General features: G+C 33.1%; 1 protein-coding gene across 1 annotated transcript in view; it reads right to left on the minus strand.

Moving 5' to 3' along the window:
- Window positions 1–2469: 2469 nt before the first annotated feature.
- LOC129803929 (mitochondrial folate transporter/carrier) overlaps window positions 2470–16219 on the minus strand; it is a 38763-nt gene continuing 25013 nt past the window's right edge. Inside the window, exons 2-6 of the mRNA XM_055850809.1 lie at window positions 9417–9570; window positions 9079–9334; window positions 8877–8990; window positions 4355–4500; window positions 2470–2772 (exon numbers count right to left, since the gene is read on the minus strand). Coding sequence (XP_055706784.1) covers window positions 2646–2772; window positions 4355–4500; window positions 8877–8990; window positions 9079–9334; window positions 9417–9570 — 797 coding nt within the window. The 3' untranslated portion in view covers window positions 2470–2645. The remainder of the gene's footprint in view (window positions 2773–4354; window positions 4501–8876; window positions 8991–9078; window positions 9335–9416; window positions 9571–16219) is intronic.

Consider the following 16219-nt stretch of genomic DNA (forward strand, 5'->3'; position numbering starts at 1 on the left):
CGAATGTTAAAATATATGTAAAAATATTAAAATATTATGTAAAATCCGATAAGTGGCAGCGGCTGCCACTTGGTCCTTCCGTGACACTTTTAGTTAGGGTTCTTCGAAGTGTTAAAAAAGCTACGCTACAATTGAAAATTCTCAAAGTGCCACTCAAATCGCAAAAGTACGAAATATAAAATGCAATTGATTTGATCTATGGCGGCAAGCGGCAAAATAACCAAATTAGCGTGGGTTATTTAGTAGATAACAATATGGGATATAGGATATAGGGTCGAATGAACACCTGTTTGGCAGGAAACACCTATTGGCAATATAGTAAAAAAATGTTAAAACTTATTTTTAATGTATCTAATAAAATAAAAGTAAATAATATTGCGTTTTTTTTTATTAATACGCCTTTTTCTATAAAAATTGATGTTCAAATTTCATATCCAAAATGATACAAAATGTAGGGTGCCAATAGATAAAGATAAATTTCTTAAAGTACGTTTAAATTGATTTTCCATATAATTTGGCAATTGACGACGCAGATTCCTCCTGGCAGTATCTCTGGACGATTTCCCATCTTTTAACTTCTTGTAACTTGTCATTTGTACAAAAATTATAAAGTAAAAAGAGTAATATTTTACTACTATATCATCACTTTTATAAGCATAAATTGACAATTGCAAACTTTATAAATGTACAAACCCTCCACTAATCTCTCAAATGACATAATTTCAAAATATAACTGTATTAAAAGAAGATAGTTGCACTTATTTGACCATTTTAAGTTTTACAAATGTGTCAAGAAACTTTTGACCGATAAAAAATGATTGTCGGAAAACAATTAAATTTGATATGAAATAAAATGAATTAAAGTTTTTTTTAAATACATGAATAACATATAAATTTTTGTAGAGTACAGACAACTAAATGCAATGGATCAGTGGATAGCGTATCGTCTCTATATGGGCCTTGACATTGGTCTTGCAAAGCTTTTGAAAAAAGAATATTCAATTTTGGCTATGAAATTTTTCTGGTTTAAAAAATGGGCCAGAGCAATAAAAATCTAGGTTTTTTTGTAGACCAAATTTGATTTTTTTTAAATCTCCGGCATACACCTTTTAGATCGAGAAAATTTTATGAAATCAAAATTGACATCCTTTTCTTTCTCAAATGTTTTCATTCATGTTATTCTTTCGCACTTAAAATTCGATAGAACTAAATATAATTTAATTTGGTGTGATATTCAAACACAGACATATGCAAATCATTATAGAAAGGGGTGTGAATTTCGATTACATGAATTTTTCCTGATCTAATAAGGTATGCCAGAGCTATTACTGCTTATTTAATTTTTGCTCATAAAAATTATAAAACTTCGAGGAGGTCCTAACCGATCGTTTGTGTTCAACTTTTGCCTGGCTGTAAAATGTACTAAGTGTCGTCAAATTTTCATCAGGCCAAAAATACCTATTTGGGTAAATAATTTGTCTATTGAATATTTAATTGCACTTGTGGAATACATAAAATTTGTATTTAGTCAATTAATATTTCATTTTATATTATTTTTGTATAAAAATTAGGCATGGCGAGAAGTGGTAATATTCTGGAATTGATTTTACCACCTGTCGCCATATCTTTTCAATAGGCGACGCTAACTTCACTTCGTACATTCTCAGTTGTCAAATCTGCATTGTTTACTTTCTGCAAAAGCCCCATAATTTGATTTCTCAAATAAAAGTGAAGAAAAATCATATAAAGAGAGTAATAATAAAGTGATCACAAGGAAAGAGAAATGGTGAATGTATTCTTTTCATAGAATTGCCTAAAATAACCGAGTGTGGTTCTTTTCAAGTGGGTGGCGAGAAGTGGTTACAAATTTTACAAAACTGGCGAAAAGTGGTAAAAAGTGGCGACGAAATGGTTATTTTTGCATTATTAATAAAAATCAGTTTTTTAAGTAGTCCAGCGTTATGTTCTAGGATTATTGTTTTCACGTATCTAGAGCCAATACATCTAAGTAAGTTTGTGTCAAATTTGACTTATCTTGTAACAAAAGATTCAAAAGTTATGATTAAGTGAATTTAATTTTTTCCTAAACATGGCGATAGCCGGTTATTCCACCCTATTGTAGTTTCGTTTTCCAAAATGGTTTTGCTTAAAAAAAAACTGTAAGTATAAAAAATAATTAAAACTAATTTTCATTACGAGAATTTAAAAATTCGTCATTTTTTAGCTTAAAAATTTACCATACAGCAAATAGCTGGAGACTTACAAAAAATATCCTGGATTCATTCAATCTTCTACTTTACAATTATGTACAAACATAAGAAAAAAAAGTTTAGGTGGTCAGGAAAAATTATTTTCTTTATGGGACACCGGTGTTCCAATCGGTCTTAAAGGGTTAAGAGAGATAAATACCATTAGAAGATTTTCACGTGTCCTTAAAAGCCTTTGAAGTTTAAAGTAAAACCAATTGAATTTTCTAGAAAACATCTATATTTTTCATTACTATTGTCCAACAAATGCAAGTTCCTGCATATTAACAAGGATAATTCCTTTTAAATTCCATTGACTTTGGTAAGTTCAAGCCTCCTTTGGTATCCTCATTTCTGTGATGCTTCTGGCACTGGATAATCACAATAAATTGTCCAAAATTACTTTTTATTCTCCCTCATGTAGTGATAGAGATTTTCGTAAGTAGCAAAAGTTATCATTGTAGCAGGAACAACTCGTGTGATATTTGGTCCGAGGCCTTTGTAAAATCCTCTCCAATGTTCAAATCTGTAAGAGGTTTTAAAGAAAGAAAGGACATGTACTAAGGAATAGACAGTGAATACCTTTTTTTTGTTAATTATCTTGCACTTTCATTCTCTCTCTCTCATCCTTTCTCACTGCATCGGCATGGGTAGATTTTTTTTATAGCATAACAAATGATAACAGAAACATGAAGCAGGATGTGTCACTTTTAGCTGTCATTGGCTGCTTTTTCTCTTCATGGCTGTTATAGCAACGCCACACAGACAAGAAAAGTCAAATGTCTTGCTGATTTTTAATTTTGCCCCCATACACTCAAAATCATTTCCCAATCTCTCCGCAATTTTTCTTTTTTTTTTTACATTTACACACATAAAAATATCTATCTTGTCTAAAATTATAGCTAAAGATTTTATGACATTTTATAGCATGATTTTTTTTTGACATATAAAAAGAGATTTTATGAAATATTGAGATGAAAATGTACAAAAAACAATTCACATTGGATTAGTTCTGCTAGACAGTCACTGTTTCATCTGTGATTTTTTATGAATGTGAATTTTATAGCAAAGTTATGGGAAAAATGAATTTTTATAGCACACTTAAAAGTTCGCTAACAGCACATTATTGATCTTACCTTAGCAACAAGATTCTTGGACAGTGTCGCTTAAATTCGAGATGCAATTTTTCCGCGTGAAAACTTGACTTTTTGTTTTTGCTATAAAAAAATTATAGATGTTTCATCTGCCAAGTCTGCGCTTAAAAGTTAAACAAGTTTAGAAAAAGTGAAAGAATCTTTTTGCCAAAGTACTTTATAAGCTTAACAAATTTCACATTATTTTCAATCTAAACATTATTATTTTTTTTTCTTTTTTTCTTTACTGTTCACATTTAAAAATAACTTATTTAGAATTAAAAAATAAACAGAATTTCTTTTATCACATGAGTTTTCATTATTCATTTTTATCTACTTGATCTCACTTAATGCGAATGCTTTTGTCACTTTTTTTCTCCTCTCATTCTACAAAAATTTGACCAGCAAATCTTTTATTATTTTTTTTCATTTACCTCATGATTTTTTATAGATGATTCATTTGAAATATTTTTTTCCACCTAATGTAAAACTAATCATTCAAATAATATTATAAAATATAATTTTTTTAATTAATAATATTTAAATAATTCCTTCTATAAATTTTATTTTGGTTTTTCGGGCAAAAGACTGTCTTTCTTCGCATGTTTTTTTTCTTTATATTTTCCTCCATTTAATAATCTCTAACTTTGCTTCAATACTTTGTTCATTAGGATGATGAAAATGATATTTTTTTTTTATTTAGCAATATTTGCAAGTATTAAATTGAGAAAATATGTAGTTTTTATTTAAATATATATTTACACATTGAAATATACTAATTCTGATATTAAATTCTTTATTTATATTATTTTATTATCTTTTTTTATTTTTAGTGGATCATATTTTTTTAAGGAAATAAATCATCTCTAAGCATTGGCTACTTTTTCATAGATTAACATAACTAGACATATATTTGGTGTGACATGGGCTAAGTAGGGAACTAAACCTTTATAAAAACCTGGCATTCTTTCATACCTCCAAGTTTGCTTAATACAGTCCCATGTACCCTCATAGTGAAGATGATGATCCTGAAGGCGGGCCCTTATCACTTGATAGGGATAAGTTGCTGCGGCCGCAATTAATTTGGAAATTGCAGCAAATGTCAAGTACTCTGTTGTCGACTGTAAAGATATTTGAGAAAAACAAAAACAATTCAAAACAAATAATTATAAAATTGAAGTGCTACAGGAAATCAGGTATTAGTTGGGGGCTTTTAGTATAAGAACAATAAATTTAATTTCTAAATTCTCACAAACAAATGTGAAAATGAAACTTTATAAAACACATGAAAAACTGGCTTTACTTTCAGAATTCAGAAGAACCATTTGAATTAGGTGAAGTAAAAAGTTCTGAGACCTTTACGCTAGATGTCTTTAGTGAGCAATATCTCACGAAAGTGACAACTTGACAGTTTTCTATTTGGTCCCTGGCAGCCGATCATCCGCGAACTTTCGCACTAAGTTGTCTATACATTGAAGCTGATTTCATCAAAATTTTTATCAAAAATGTTTTAAAGAAAAATTTCCATTTTAGAAGGAATTTTTGAAGAAAAAGGGGTGGCAAAGCGTCCCAGGTTTTGCTAAATGCTCGAACTCGTGACTTAGATACTATACCTCAAAAGTACTTTCGCATCATTTACCGTTTACAGGTACTCAACCGATTTGAAACGATTCATAAATTACTTAATAGATTCCACAAAATAGTTTAAAGTTTAAAGAGTAATAAGAAGTATATTCGAACAAAAATTACTTATCGGTAAATAACCGGTTCATTACCGGTTCACAACCGATTTTAACCAACTGATAAATCATTCAAAATATTTCCCAAAATACATCTCAGGAGTAATTTTATTGAATTCTGTATAAAAATTATTTATCGGTTATTAACCGGTTCATTACCGATTCAAAACCGATTGGAACCGGTTCAGTTTTATAGGAAATTCCAAGACCTTTCCAACGATCCCAAACATGACCCCATTTGCTCGATAAATGCGCATCTAGTGGCTTTTTAACCTTTGACCTTGAAAAACAGTTATTAGGAATGATTCAACGCTATTTTCGTCTAACGAAATGTCCGCCTGGGTAATCTATAAAACATATCCAAAAACGAAAAAAAAATCGCACGACGCGTTTTCGAGCAATCCCAAAAAACATGATTTTGGAGGGGAATGGGAGGGGTGGGGGAGATTGAGGGACATGTTAACGATCCTTGGGTCGACTTATGGGGGGCCCGCAAGGTGTGCAAGAACCGTTTGAAAAAACCGAACAAACATCAAATGAAGCTTATGTCAATGGTTAAAACCGTTAAAACGCTTCCTGAACAAACTTATTTTGACGTTTATTCGGTTTCAAACGGTTCTTGCACGAGCTGTGTGGATGTTGTCAGAACGGCCGGCCTAAAACTATAAAGCAAAGAAGAAGAATAAGAAGGTTCTTGTACGCCCCTGCTCCACATTGCCTCTATGGATTATTAGCGGTGTTAGCGGTATAATCGTCAGTCATCGCTTTAAAAATTCGGAAAAATCCGTTTTAATTTCACGAAATCTCTGCAGAATTTTCCATGCAACGGCCTTTTAGAGGCTTCCATGGTTTTAATATTACGGAATTCCACGAGTTTTCCAGTGGATTGTTTTTATTTTTCTTCAAAATAATTCCTAAAATGGCGTGGGATTTTCATAAAAAATTTCTACAACAAAAAGATCCACAAATAAAAAAGTGGTTGACTTTGACTTTCAATAATTCAAAATGGCAAATTTTCCAGTCATAGGTATCTTTGGGCGAAATGTTTGCGACCATACCATAGCCTGGGCTGTCTCTTTTTACAGATCGATAGATTGGAAGAGGCGACAGAGGGCTCTACTATGAGTTTGAATTGAGCATAAAGCTCTGACCGTTACCCATTATGCCTGTGAGGGTAACACAAAGACTTGTCTAAAATGATGGGGGCCCAAGGGACAAATTTTTGGGTCCCCGTTTAGACATGACTTAACAATAATTGATTTTGTCCTTGTTCCCGTGGTTACTAGGAGAATCATCCAGGGCGTTCGAGTTTTTACTAGTCCTGAACTATCAACTGATCACCACCTGCTCTTCGCAAAAGTAAACCTTAACGAAGACCCTCCCGCTCTACCTCTAATACGGACTTCAGACCTAAGTCTTAGCCATATGTCTTAACTGTTATAATTTCTTATCTTTCAAGATATTTTGGAAAATTTAACTTAGGACTGGATTATGAAGAACAAGTAACGCTATTCAGGATTCTGAGACCTTCGGGAACTGGTGCCAAACCTCTAGTCTAAAGACCGTTTAAGGGTAAGACGCAAAGTGCTGAAATTTGTTAAGTGGGAGTGTCTCAAGAACAAAAGTGTTGAGAAAAATATGTGAAAGACGTAAACAAATTCCACGATCTCCCTTCGGAAATTGAGGCTGAATGAAACTGCTTTCAAGCAGACATTTTGCCCTCGGTTAGAGAAAATTGTGGCGTTACGCAAGTTAAAGTGATGATTCTCAATATGGAACAGTCATCTTAGTGAAAAACATCGGCAGTAAAAAGAAGCCGTTGTTGGAGAGAAAAAGAAAGCTTACAAGTTCAACAGACAACGTAAGGATTTTGATTCTCGTGACTCTTACGTTGAAGCGAGAAAAACTGCAAAGCTCGCAGTTAGAGCCGCTAGAATGGAATCGTCGAAAAATTTCGATGAAAAGCTGAAGCTTGACTACACGATGGCAAACAATCCGAAGATTCAGAGGGAAGAAGAACAATTCGATGCAAAAAGTAACATCTAAGGAAGGAAATCTTCTGACCAAAGAGAAAGAAGTCTTATGTCGCTGGAAAGAGTACTTCTCAGTACTCTTTCCAGCGGAATTGGACCACGAAAATATTCCTGAAGTGGCGGAGGATCGAAAGCGTCATCTACTAACTCGGGTGTCCTAGGCTCGTGACCCTGATAGGAATAAGCGGTTGAAAATGAATGAATGAGAATCATGGAAATCGTCGAATTGGACCAGCACGCGAGCACTTATTCTATTGCCCAAGAACTGAAGATTAACTCTTTCCGGACCACAACATATCTAGCGAACGAATTACAGTAAAACTCACTTTATTGTAAGTCTTAGTGGTCAAAGATGATACTTTTGTTGAGAAAGAATTTTTTCCGCCTCTGGGAAATTGGAAAACTCATGGGTACTCTAGTCCCCAAAAGAACGAAAAGGAGACAAACTTCAATTTTTCAAAAGTCAATAATATCAATTTAGTGAATTATTTTTGCGTGTCAAATGACTCCAATCCTGTTTATCACTAAAACAAGAAGAATTATTGACCAGTATCTTGTGGGATGTCCAGGAAGTGGTCAAGAAGACACCAAATTGCTGCTTGCCAACAGATTCCTCAAAATATTTCACACAATACCACTTTAAAACACATTGCTTTCAACACGATGTTATTGTAGACACATTAAGCTTTCTCAAAAGCATAAAAGACACTTCCTGCACAGTAAAAACTTTTGGACACTGACCAAAATATTGGAACAAGTTTTCCTTGGAACAAATTTTTTGGAATCACTTTGTAACCCTTGTTAAAAACTTGTTAAAAAGTTTGAACAAGTTTTTTTTTGAAAATTTAAGAACACATTATTTTTCGAATTTATGTAATCTGTAATTGTTAGTTATCATTATCATACTTATTGGCCCCGAGAGGTTTTTCCTTATTCGGGTCTAGAAATATCAAAAAAGTCACAATATCTCCAAGGAAGCAGAAAATCGAAAATTCACGATTTTTTACCAAAAATATCTAAGCTCAGGAATTAATTAGGATCCTGCAAAAATATCCTAGATTTGGACATCCTTATAGTTTGTACTTATCCAGAAGAATCGGATTTTTATCGATTCTATATAGTCTAAAAAAAATTGTTATTTCCATGGGTACCCAGTGTCCCAAAGGAGACGAAAGAGTTAAAAGATTCAGAACTTTTTACTTCACAATTACAATCGATGCTAGAGATCGGTACAATAAATCGCATTTGGTTTAATTCGGAATCCTTTCGTTAGTAATCGTACATTTTCGTTTAAAGTTGCAAATTCAAATTCTATAACGGAAATTTTGCACGTGCAGATGATAATAAATTTTTGCAAGAAACGGCTTTTCTTGCTAATCATCTAAAACTCAGCAAATTCTACTTTATGGATCATTGCATGAATCAAAAGCCTTTCACTATCTGTTGCTGATTTCTTTTGTGCCTTTTACAAAGTACACAACAAACAAAGAGATTGATTATCTTTATCTCTGCTTAGTGAGAATTGTTAGAAATGTCTATGTAAATGTAAATATTGAATGATACTCTTTCAAATCTATCCAGAAAGATTTTTTCTCTATATATGGAAAATTAGTATTATTTTTCTGGAGATTTTTCTGTGCTAAAACATTCGTACTACGATAAAACATTCAAACCCAATAAAAAAAAAACAAATGATTGCGATAAAAATAATCAAAAAGCACTTACCAGCTTTTGATCAATTGGTAATCGTCTGTATTGATTGTAGCCGTTCTTCATTTCTTCATAGGTCATAAATTGAAGAGCACCATGTGACACTCCAAACATCCCAGGCACAAAACCCTGTTTATTTGGCCAAAAAGATAGCAAAACAAGAAAAACATGGATTAGTCAAGGAAAATCAATGGAATTAAGAGAATGGATTAAATACTCTGTAGAATCCACGAATCCCCTCAGCTCGGTAGATCTTCTTCAGAGCATCAACCATCCCTCGATAATTTGTACTGTCATTGTTCGGACTGAGTTCATTGGAATATTGGAGACAGAGGCGAGTTTTAACCACCCAAATTGGATTTGTCATTGCTAGCGTCAAAATTCCAGCTTCTGCCGCTGCAATCATGTGCATTGTTGGCCCCAAAGCGATATGCGTATTACCACCCTGAATCCATGTCTTTATTGTGTTGTAGCTACAGAACAAATAAACAACCAATAATTTATGCCTTATTTTCGTCACTTTAGGCGACGAAAAAAAATATCTTGACGACATACAAGAGAAAATAGAATCCCCAAGCACTTCCTGAGCCCCATACATTGGGCGTCACTCCCTTGTACAAGCCCCTGAAGCCCTCTTGCCGGAAAATCGTCGCAAAAGCACTTGAGAGACTTCGATACTGTGGAATGGCTGCCTGACGACCATCGTTCACTGCAAAGGAGAATATTGCAAAATGCCTATTGATAGTTTCAAGGTTCATTTAGAAATTCAACAAAACCCTTTCAAAAAAAAAAAAATAAATAGCAGAAATTCTTCACAGATGAAGGTTTTGTGTCTTAAGTGTTAGGCCTTGGAAGGTGATTAATTTAATTATTTACATATTTTCTATTTTTATTGAAAAGTAATTTCCTCTCATTCATTTATCATTACAAATAAAACATTTTCTTGTTGTTCGTAGCTTTTCTAGGGACTGTGACCTCTATTAAAATAGTTAAATTGATCATAGATAATAAATTAGGGATGAAACACAGTGACCTCTATGATTTAAAAAACCAAAGCTAAGACACATTATCTGATAATTATAAAATTTTCCTGATAAGCTTTGTAAACAATAAAGTAGAAAATCTATTTATTGATTTGCAAGCTTTGCAATTTTCCCTTTCTTGCAAGAAAAATAAATAATATATTTGAAAAACTAAAATTTTTAAATTAGAATAGACAACTAGTCGTGCTGGTGTGTGTCAGGGGTTATTCTGACTTTTTTACACCGTACTTTTTAGTTTACTACTCTGAAAGTACTTATTAGCAAAAAGATCGTCAAAAGGATGTTTTTCCAAAGAAAGAGAATATGGAAAAATTTGCAAAGTCAACAGACAACTGGGTGTTGTTAAAAGTTGGTTAAAAGTATGTTTCTCCCGTTTCTCCTCTTAAAATGTTAGAAAAAGTTTTATCAAATTGGTTTAACAACATCGAAAAGCGATGGTAACTTTCAGAAAGACTTTAAGTTCAACTTCAAGAGCACAATGTATTTTTACAAAAAAAAAGTTTATTCGCCAGGCGAACGTTGGGAAGATGCGCCGAAAAACCGAAAGGTATCTCGACCAATAAAACTCACGTGGATGAGGCTCTTGGCCGCCAGATTTCTCCAGAACACTCAGCGTTCTTCCTAACGATCTATTCTCTACAACGATCCAACATAAACTAACTCTCAATACTGAGCCCGATCACAAGTAGATTTTGATTCTCCAATAGTGTCTCGGATGAAAGGTAAATGGAACTCTATTTGCACAAAAAGTCGTTGAAGTTCGAAGAATTTAAATTCAATTTCGAATTTTCATACTAAATTTTCGAACAAGTCGGGGAAAATTTATAAAATATCACACTAAAAAGCTCGCAAAAGAGTTACTCAGTGATTATGAAGTGATTAAATACTGGGGCGAGAACAGTAAACGTCGTTGTTCTTTTTTTCCTCACAACAAATGTGAAGACCGTCACATTTTGACACTTGAGCACTTCGAAATTCGAACAGGATGCAACTTCCGCCACCTTGCGAAAGTATTAAGAAGTAAGAAAGTCTCTTTTTTGGATCTTCAAATAGATTTTCGAATTTTTCAAGATCTACTTCTGTACGGAAAGACTATCCCTCTTTATGATACCCTTCCTGTAGGGGAATTCTTTTTCTTGGCATTGTCACGCGTGAGTTCGAAAAATGACAATTTCAATCGAGCTTTTTTGTCATATCATATAAGTTCGAAAATGCAATTCATTGATTTTTTAATGAAATTCCTTTACTTGATGATTTTTTGAAAATACCAGTACGTCTTGGTTGATTTGTTTACCAAAATTCATTATCATTTGAATTGCCACAAATCTCAAATATATGACTTCTGACAATGCCACGTGAGCTGAAATGGCAATGTCACGGCTACAGAATCGCATTTTCGAAAAAGCTCTCCTAAGATTCGAACCCAATTTGTCATATGGCATTGCCAGAGCGTTACAGAATTCTCCTCCTGAACAAGTAATTCACAGGCTAACACTTGGAACGGTTTTAGGAGAAATCGGTGCCGCTCCGAGAGACATGATATCAATTCAAATACCAACCCTGGGTTTAATCGTTGGGGAGAAGCTAGTGCTAAAATAATCAAAATTTCTGGGAAATTTCTAACTTAGGATTGAGATTGTAATATTGGCTTCAGTCAGTAATAATATTCCATCGAAGAGACCAAGCCACTGCAAGTCAAGCCAAACCTATTCGAAAATGTTTCGGAAGCCTAAAGTGCAAATTCACGTACTCGCCGCTTTACCACTACATGTTCTACCAATTCGAATTTCGGTATTCTTCACACTGCAATCGTCAACAATGTCAACAACAGTGTGTAAACGTTTGCTGCAAAAAGGAATTTTTGTGTACATTTTGTGGAATTTCAGGATTGCAGAACGTTTGAATTACAATTTCATTAAAATAATTTTCCTTTTAATGAACTGGCTCACTTTTATGGTGTCTACACACTAGAAACAATTTTCGTCAAAAATTGTATTTAAAAAAAAAGAAGAATTTTGACGTTTCTGCCTACAAGGATAGGGGAAATTTTCTTTAAAAAAGCATTTTTTTTTAAAGAAATTGCTCCTAGTATGTAGAAGCCTTTATGTAACTCATCGATTTAAACGTTCGAACTTCCAACGGGTTTTTTAGTTAAGTTCTCTCTGATATACATTCGAATCGGTACAGAAAAAACTCAACCGGAAAGAGCTCTCAAATCGAGAAGGTAATTACTGAAGACGATTGAAGAGTTCTTCTTACATAAGCCTTATGGCATTTACACACTAGAGAAATTTATATCCATATTGAAGAGTTTTTCCTACACAAGCGTGGGGAATTTGCTTCAATATAGACATAAATTTCTCTAATGTGTAGAGCCCATTAAACTCATATACTATAAGTTGAGTTCCAAAGAGATGCAGCAAATGACGAAAATAGAAAACTCTTGCACCATTGTCTCTCTCGAATAAAAGATATGATAACACAACAAAATAGGTGGACCACTTCCGTTTGCATAGAGTGTGTCTCAGACAAATGTGTTGCTCGCATGAATTATAGCCTAAGATGCGACTTTTGCGTAATCCATTGATCTATGCTAAAAGAGATCCACAACAAACCCTAAATTTCTTCAGGGTAGATCTTTCGCATTTGGGTCTCTTCGGCCTTTTCTATTGCTTTACTGAATCTAATGCTCAAAATATCAAAACCAAGGGTAGAATGATAACTTTTCGCTAATCGAATCCATACCACTCGAATTGTACCCTTCTTAAAAGAATGTGATCGATGATAAATGTTTATATTAGCGACAAAAAGTGTAACTATCATTTATTTCTTTCAGAATGGACAATATATCCATAGTATCGAAAAGCGGAGGCAGTCAAAATCCCGAAAGGGCCAAAATCCCGGAAGCCAAAATCCCGAATGTTCAAAATTCTGAAAGGGATGAAATTGTATGGAGGATAATGTGTAGAATAAATTTCCCAAGGCACCGAAAATTTCCCTTTGACTCCAGCAAGCAGGGTTGCAATTGTGGGAGTAACTATGACACTTTTAAGTATTCGGGATTTTGGCTTTCGGAATTTTGACCGGGACCCTCGAAAAGAACTTATAATATCACTCCAGTTACAAAACATTCCCAGAAGATTACCTTCTATAAAAGGCTTCTTGTGAGTTTTTATAGAACTAAGTGTTCTATTGGTAACGTCATGCCAATCAATGAGTTACTGGGAATCAAAACCTTGACTGGTGCATCTCTCTTTATAAAAAAGAATATTAGCCATCAAAAGCTTATCTGGACTTATCGCAAGTTTGCTAATTTCCAATTATTTGATATCGATAATGTTAAAAGTTTAACCTGAAGAAACATTATCCTCTTTATCCGTTTGTGGTTCACGTAGAGCTAGGTATAGGGTTGAGTGCCACCGGTGCCACCCATCGCTCGGAAGGTAACAATCTCAGTTGTAACATTACTGATATTTCATTGAAATGAAGTACAAAGACTTCGAAATACATTTGATAACAAAATTTTGAAACATTTTGCGATGTTTCTTATTAGAGTGGAAAGGGTAATGCCCAGCGCACAGTAACATTTGTTTTGTAAGCATGTTTTTGACATTTCAATGAGAGTGAATGAAACAGAGATCTAGTCATCTCCCTCTCTCTCATAGGAAATTTTGAAAACATGTTTACAAACAAACATGAATGTGCGCTGTGAATAAGAAAGGTCGTTTCTTTTTTTTTTTTTGAAAGTTCCGACAGCAAACTATGGATCGATCTAACATTATAAAAGTTTGACATTCATTGATATTATTTAATAATTCCTGAAACCCGTAAGTTGATATCTCTTACTGTTATCTTTCCAAAGGAGATTATATGAACGTAAAATCGATTTTTAGCACATATGAGAGTGGTGATTTACAAATGATTTCCATCTACTATTCACCAGATTTTTAATTACCCTTAATTGATTTTTATAATGTACTTACACTGAAAAAAAACGGGGGTGCGATTAACTTTTTTTCCTCATAACTTTAACACTTTTTAGGTGTAAAAATATATCAACATTTTTTAATGCTAATTTTACACCTTTTTAAGGGTAAAATTAACATGAAAAAGGGTAACTTTAACCCCTAATACACCTAAAAAGCATAATATTTACACCGATTTCGGATTAATACTGCAGGGTAAAATAAACATTTACGGAATGTTATTTTAACTATTTCGGATTTCTCTCACAGTGTATGGGGAGAACATTCTCTATATTATGACAATGTCATAACTTAATTTTTTTTATGAAAGAACTAGAGAAAATTAAAATGAGACTCAGGTTAATCATTGAGACCTCTGTATACGGCTCCTTGAAATGGCCATTCGATGTTCATTGACCAGTGTTGTTCTGATCCTGAGTTTACCATGACAATTTAGCACGACATTGTCAGGCTGTTACAAAATTCGTAGTAAGGGCAAACTTTCAAGAATTAAAGTCATTAATGTGGAGAAAAGTCTCCCGATAAGTTGTCATAATGCAGATATCAACGACAGCAGGTGAAATAATCGACAAAATGCCAAAAAGGTGTTTCAATTATTTTTGGACAGAAATACTAAAGGGGGCGTGGCCTATTTTAATATTTCATGTTTTAGATAATAAAGTAATCAGCTATTAGTTTCTCTTTTATTAAAAGAGGGTGTAACATGACACATTTTTTTTGTGGAGGTTATTCAGAAGGTTAAGTAATTCTTTCATGTGTAAACATAAAGAGTAAATAAAATTGATCATCCCACCATTTGTTTTGCTACTTTTTTCACCAGTAAGTAAGACTATGACAGTTTGAGCAATATTTTATTAAATTTGAACAAAAAAAATATAAACAATGGAAATAAAACAACATTAGAGTGTGTAAATCAAAAGCTTAAAAGCAATGAAAACATATGGGACTTTTGAAATGCAAGAAAATTTAAAAAAAAAAACAGCAACAATTTCGAATTTAAATAACTTGGATCAATTTTACTATTTAAATTGCTTTGATTTTCTATACTTGATTTTTATAAATCTAACATTTTCCGCAAATTCATAATTCTTAGAATAATATAAAAATTCCGTGACTGACCTTATCAAAAAAAAAGCACGTTTTAATTTTACACACACTGCAATTATTTTCTCAATGTCATGAAGCACTTCCAACTTTTGTAAAAAAAAATCCCAGTTCTTTTCCACTCATTGACCGAGTGAATCATTAAAAATTACCATAATGCAATTCTCAATTGCAACATTATTAAAACTCTCTCTCTCTTCGTGTTCTTTTCTGTGTCAAAGCCAAAATTCACAAGAAACTTCTTGAAATCCTCAGATCATGCAAGAACTCATGAATTTCTGCCTCACTTAACTCTTCAATCATTTTTAGAATATTCTTTTTTTTTAATGAGAATCTTTGGTATTTTTCACAATAAAACTGTCAGACTGATTTCCCAATTTTTGTACCCATTCACTGAGTCAAATGATTTATATTGCTCAATACGTTGGAGAGCTAAATTGTTCAGCAATTGCGAAATAAATGCTGCAATTTTAGCTCTCAATTGAATCATTCGTCTATTTTATTTGAAGTTTCTCTCTTTGCTATACTTTTCTTCAATGATATTTTCCTGAAGAATGGAGAGTTGATGTATAAATTTTGTTGAGAACTGACGAGAAAAACACCAACTTGTCAGGTAAGAGTTTGTTTTTCATTTGGAGATTTTTTTTTTCATTTTGTTTTTGTGAATGACAAACACGGGGAAATCTTTTTCTAAATATATATACGAGACAAACCTTATGGTCATGATCTTGTCATCTATCGTCTGTATTTGTGAAGGAATTATCTCACCCAACACCTCATGTACTCTCAGTCAGTGGTTGTTTGGCACAAACTCAAGGTATATTCTATAGCTTCTATATTTTGGCTGTATATAATTTGTGAAAGTACTACAATATTGTAATTCATATTAGAATCATTCCAATAAAATTTTTAATAGTCACTGAGGAAAATTTAAATGATGTAAATGGAAGTTTCAAGTGCCAAAAGTCGTCACAATATTTCTATTGCTCGAATCCAAATAGAGAGAGCAATCAATATTAATAATAATCATGATCATGTTATTCTTTACTGAGACTAATGCCCAACGCAGAATAACTTTAGTTTCGTAAACATATTTTTGACATTTCAGTGAGAGTGAGTGAGATTTAGATCTAGTCATTTCGCTCATTCTCATGGGAAATTTTGAAAACATGTTTACAAACAAAAATTATTGTGCGCTGATCATAAGAAAGAATGTCGTTACCGG

The sequence above is a fragment of the Phlebotomus papatasi genome, chromosome 2, assembly GCF_024763615.1.
Source record: "Phlebotomus papatasi isolate M1 chromosome 2, Ppap_2.1, whole genome shotgun sequence".
NCBI classification, from domain to species: domain Eukaryota; kingdom Metazoa; phylum Arthropoda; class Insecta; order Diptera; family Psychodidae; genus Phlebotomus; species Phlebotomus papatasi.